Below are 5,847 nucleotides of genomic sequence, written 5' to 3'. Positions count from 1 at the left end.
GCCAGATATATATTAAATGTACACTATCGAGTTTCGAGTTTCCTCCTATATAAATGTGCATGATAAAGTAAATAATATTAAATAAGTAGGTAATTAAGTTTATCATGTAAATACTTATCATGTGTAATACGCTTCGTAGAACACAGGCAAATAAAACTGAATACAAAATATTTTTCGGGGGCCCACGAAAAAATACTGCTTGAAAAAAAGCAGAAAAAGTTTGGAACTCACTACAATAATGATCATTATTTGTTTCCCGGACGCGGACAGTTCTTATCGCAGCCGGCGCAAAAAAATACTTCGCGTTGTCAGTAGACATTTATAACCTCCACGTATGTGATTAAGTACCGATCACGTTTTTGTTTTGATAACAACTGTGAAGTGAAAGCATAGTTGTGTTCGTGTGCTTCTTTACGTATTCAGGTAAGCCTTTAACACTGTTTGATTATTAATCTATTATTTTACATGTATTATACATATTTATTGTAAATCGACAATATGTATTCATTATTATGTATACGATTGAATTCTATGGTTGTCCAAATGGTTAGGGATTATGATTAGATCATGTTATTGGTGCTTTTACGTTTTAAATTAAGATAATTGCCCGTGGAGTTAACATATTGGTCTCTTGACCAGCTAAATAATATTATAAATTTCAATATTTCATATCCTTGGCTAATATCAAATGTTATTGGTGACTAGAATTTGAAAGAATACTATGTTCGTCCGAACACAGACTTCATTGTTTTTTATATTATATTTATTCAATTATACATTTTGATTTAATAAATATAATATATATATATATATATATTTTAATATATATATCTAATTTACTATAAGATTTTTCTAAGAGTATCAAATTATTCTCTACATCCAAAGTATTAGAATTGTTTCTTTAAAAAATTACAATTTATGAATTGATATGTGACCAAAGAATATAGAAATGTTCTTATGTATTATTGAACCTTGTTAGTACTGGTTTCAAGAAACCTTAATAAAAATACTTATGTTACTTTTTAAATTTAAAGATATTAAGATAGTACTCATAAATTAATTCATAATTTATTTAAAAATATTGTAGAAATCTGATGGAATATTATCTTCATTTGTAAAAAATATCTAAAATAAAAAATTAAAGTAAGTTGTTGATTATTTAAGGCATGAACTAAATTTTTTAATAGAATAACTGTCATTCTTAACTAACCTTAAAAATGCAAATTAGTTTAATAAATTTTTTTAATGATGATTGAATTAAAATACTTATTTTAATAATTACTTTTTAGAATTAAGTCTACTTAAAAATGTTTATTATTAATTTATTATCACATTGATAATTTGATTGTGTTGAAATATTTATGCTATACTTAATATGTAGCTTATCATTCTGTATTACTCACTTTGTAATTGTTATAATTTGTATTTTTTAGTAAATTAATGCGTTCAAAGTTATTATTTGACTTTCATCAAACAATATTTTCTAGAATAAAATCAGTACGTGGACTAAGATTACCTAAATATCAAGTAAGAAACATTTACAATTTTCTCTAATTGTATTTAGTATTACTTACATTTTGCATAAACCATCAAATCAATGTGTAAAGTAATTATGTTCAGTTTAAATTTTTAAAATTTTGTAAAATTCAGTAGTTAAATATTAATAACTTAATTATAATTCCTATATGATAAGCAGGCTTGGAAGTTGTAGCAAATGCATATTTTTCTTGGTTCATCCTAGAACATCCAAAGTGAGATACAAATATGTTTCTCACTACTCGGATATCATATACAAAATTTAATTTTGTTATTTTTTGCATATTTACGGGTTTTATTGCTATTTTGCTAATTTAGGGCTTATAGTGCTATTTTCGAATATATTTTCACATAATGTAGGAAATAATCACATTTTGTTGATAATAATTGTATTTATTTATGTTTTTAAAAATATTTTAATTATTGAAAATAATTAGACCTCATCAAATATTATTTTATATTTTTATCAACAATTTGATGTATTAATAGTTAGTGACGTCATTTTTATTCCCTCATATCATTGCATTAGATTATCAATAATTTAACAATATAGGTTAAATTCGAAGGTAAATATATAAAATAATTTAATAATAAGTATATTTTTACAAATATATTTAAGTAATTTAACATTTTTGTTAACATTTTATAATTCAATCAGTCCAGATTGTGTCTAATGAGTCCAACAATTTGTAAATTTACATTTTTTTCAAGTTAAATGCATATTTAGTAGTTAAAAAGTAACATATTTAGTGCTACAACTTCCAAGCCCTGATGATTAGTAATAAATATAATATTCAAAATTGTAGTATGATTTATAAATAATAATAATATTCACATACATTTAAATTATTAACAAATTATAAACTTATTTCTATTTTTTGATTTATCATTCTTAAAATTAATCTTGATTGAGAATTTTTTTTTCTCGAAATATTCAAGTATTTTATTTTGACTGGCATATGAAAGTTATAAAACTATGCTAACAATTCTAAATAATAATAAAAATATAAATTAAATTAAATACTAGTGTTTATACTGTATTGATTATGGAAAAACTTAAAATGTTAGTATCATACAGTGATTTTAATACAAAACAAAGAATAAGCAGTTCAAGTTTGTTTCTGAACTTTTAAGACCTAAATATAAGTAATTTTAAGCGTTTAAGAATTTTGAAAAAAGTTAAATAATACTTAAAATACTGATAAATTAAAAATATATAATAACCATATTACAAAATTACAATTCAACATGTAATTGTATTTTTTTTTATACCTGTATATTTATATCATTATTATAGTTTGTTTAATATATTTTAGAAACCAAGTAAGAAAAAAATGGCAATGAAAGAAAAGGAAGGAAGATCTAAAGTTTCTGAAATGAAACCTCTGCCAACTTACATTGAGGTTAGATATTCTTGCACTTTTTTTCAAATATATCATTACTAATATGACCAAATAAATGTATATGTTTTAGATTTCATTGTTTTATAAATTTAGGTAATACTTATTTAGGTAGAAATATTAATTATAATATTTATCTTTCTCTAAATATATTTTTCAATAATAATAATAGTACAAGTATTTTCAATATTTAAAAAAAAAAAATCATATTTATTACTAAAAGATGAATTTAAGATTTTAAATTTTTTTAACTGTATAATTTTCATTTGTAAAATTTAAATATTTATGACTTATATGAGACATTTATATTTATTATTTTTCTTATTTCTTTTTTTATCATTAGGATCGTTTGAAAATATGGGATAAGCTGAAGGAAGAGTATAACACTGAACTTGCTAATAAAGTATTGGAGCCAATCACTGTCACTTTTCCTGATGGAAAAACAACTAATGCTAAAGCTTGGCAATCCACACCATATGAAGTAGCAAAAGGAATAAGGTTTGGAATAGTTCATTTTTGAAAAATCTTTATAATTATATCTAAATTATTTAAACAGTCAAGGACTTGCTGATAATACAATCATTGCTAAAGTTAACGGAGAACTTTGGGACATGGATAGACCACTGGAAAAAGATTCAACTTTGGAATTACTTAAAATTGATAATGAAGAAGCTCAACAAGTTTTTTGGCATTCATCCGCCCATATACTGGGTGAGGCTATGGAAAGAATTTATGGAGGTTGTTTATGCTATGGACCACCAATTGAAGGAGGATTTTACTATGATATGTTTCTGCAAAATAAACAAGTAATAATTTATTGTTATTATAATAAGTTAATGTAGATATATATTTTTATAGTTAAAACTAAGTGTCATATTCATGTAAAAATCTATGTTTATTAGGTATCAAACTTTGATTTTCCTGTTATGGAAACTCTTGTTAAAACTATTATCAAAGAAAAACAACCATTTGAACGACTTGAAGTGAGCAAAGAGGATTTACTGGAAATGTTTAAGGTATAATTTAAAAAAACTCTTATTATCTATCAATAAATTGATTAATGTGTAATTAATAAGTAATTAGTATGTACAATTATTTTATATTTCTTAATTAAAATAGTGAAATAAATAGATATCTATAATTTATCAATGATATATTTTTTAAGTAAATTGATAGATTATTAAATTGTCCATAGTTAAATTTAAATCAAATATTTAAGTGATATGATCTTTATTCTATGTGTGAATTGCGACTTAGGTTAACACCTAGATCTCTTAAATTAGATATTAATTTATTTTAACTTTAACCAAATATAAATATGTATTATTGTTACAATACATAATTTACAAAGATTTATTTATACCTTTATAAATTCATAATTATAAATTAAAATATTATTATTATTTTGATGTTGTTTGAGTAAAACTTGGCACTTGGAAGCATTCACAAAAAAAAAAAAAAAAAAAACCGTTATTCTAACATAATTTAATAAGTTTTTTATTACTTTTAATATTTATACATATACTTTAAATAGACAATTTCCAAGATTTATGCTTTGAGAATGTAATTTATTATTATGTAATCTATAATGAATAATCAATTATATAATGCCAGTGAGTTCTTCGATTAAGTTTTGTATAATACAAAATGAATTAGGTTAATTTATTTTATAATATAATATAATCATAATTTATACTATATGCTACTCGGTAGTGTTATTGATTTTTAGAAGACAAATTAATCTCATTTATCTAAAATATTAAAATTAACTTATATTCTAAAAATGTAATTAATTAAGATATTTTTATTTTTAGTATAATGAATTTAAAATTAGGATCTTGAATGAAAAAGTGCAAACACCAAAAACTACTATTTATCGTTGTGGACCATTAATTGACTTGTGCAGGGGACCACATATTCGTCATACTGGCAAAGTCAAGGCTTTTAAAGTTATTAAAGTAATATAAATAATTTTTTGAATATATAAGTAAAAATTTGATGATAATAGTTTTATTTAATTTAAATTTTTTAAAGAATTCTTCTACATACTGGGAAGGAAATGCAAAAGCAGAAACTTTACAGAGGATCTATGGCATATCATTTACGGATAATAAACAAATGAAAGAGTGGGAAAAATTCCAGGAAGAAGCTGCTAAAAGAGATCATCGTAAAATTGGAAGAGTCTGTTTTATTATAATTTTGATAATTTGTAAAAGTATATACTTCATTTAATATTTTTTTTTAGGAACAAGAATTATTCTTTTTCCACGAATTAAGTCCAGGGTCTTGTTTTTTCCAACCAAAAGGAGCTTATATTTACAATACTTTGATTGAATTCATCAAGAGTGAATATAGAAAACGTGGATTCCAAGAAGTTGTTTCCCCAAATATTTTTAACACCAAACTATGGCAGACATCCGGTCATTGGGCACATTATTCAGAAAACATGTTTTCATTTGATGTAGAGAAAGAAACTTATGCTTTAAAACCAATGAATTGCCCTGGACATTGTTTAATATTTGATCATCGCAATAGATCCTGGAGAGAATTGCCACTTAGATTGGCCGATTTTGGTGTCCTTCACCGTAATGAATTATCTGGTGCATTAACAGGATTAACACGTGTTCGACGTTTTCAACAAGATGATGCTCATATATTTTGTACTACAGATCAGATTGGTGAAGAAATGATGAATGCATTAGATTTCTTACGTCATGTATATACAGTATTCGGATTTACATTCCATTTGCGTTTATCTACTAGACCTGAAAAGTATTTAGGTGAATTAGAAATGTGGGAACACGCTGAAAAGCAATTAGCTAATAGTTTGGACGCATTTGGTGAACCTTGGGTATTAAACCCAGGAGATGGTGCATTCTATGGGCCGAAAATTGACATAACTATTTCTGAT

The 5,847-nt window shown here is 24.1% G+C and overlaps 1 protein-coding gene across 2 annotated transcripts in view; it reads left to right on the top strand.

The window, feature by feature from the left end:
* The first annotated feature begins 318 nt into the window (after nt 1-318).
* LOC112692420 (threonine--tRNA ligase, cytoplasmic) overlaps nt 319-5,847 on the top strand; it is a 7,875-nt gene continuing 2,346 nt past the window's right edge. Inside the window, exons 1-9 of one of the 2 annotated variants that reach the window (XM_025568178.1) lie at nt 319-423; nt 1,434-1,527; nt 2,853-2,939; nt 3,280-3,434; nt 3,493-3,742; nt 3,839-3,952; nt 4,751-4,894; nt 4,971-5,117; nt 5,182-5,832. In XM_025568178.1, coding sequence (XP_025423963.1) covers nt 1,441-1,527; nt 2,853-2,939; nt 3,280-3,434; nt 3,493-3,742; nt 3,839-3,952; nt 4,751-4,894; nt 4,971-5,117; nt 5,182-5,832 — 1,635 coding nt within the window. In that variant the 5' untranslated portion in view covers nt 319-423; nt 1,434-1,440. The remainder of the gene's footprint in view (nt 424-1,433; nt 1,528-2,852; nt 2,940-3,279; nt 3,435-3,492; nt 3,743-3,838; nt 3,953-4,750; nt 4,895-4,970; nt 5,118-5,181; nt 5,833-5,847) is intronic. The other variant, XM_025567431.1, reaches the window with a different exon arrangement.

Source organism: Sipha flava, unplaced genomic scaffold (assembly GCF_003268045.1).
Source record: "Sipha flava isolate LNK unplaced genomic scaffold, YSA_version1 0_pilon_pilon, whole genome shotgun sequence".
NCBI classification, from domain to species: Eukaryota; Metazoa; Arthropoda; class Insecta; order Hemiptera; family Aphididae; genus Sipha; species Sipha flava.
The sequence above is the reverse complement of the archived record's forward strand: the minus strand, read 5'-3'. Positions and strand labels throughout refer to the sequence as shown.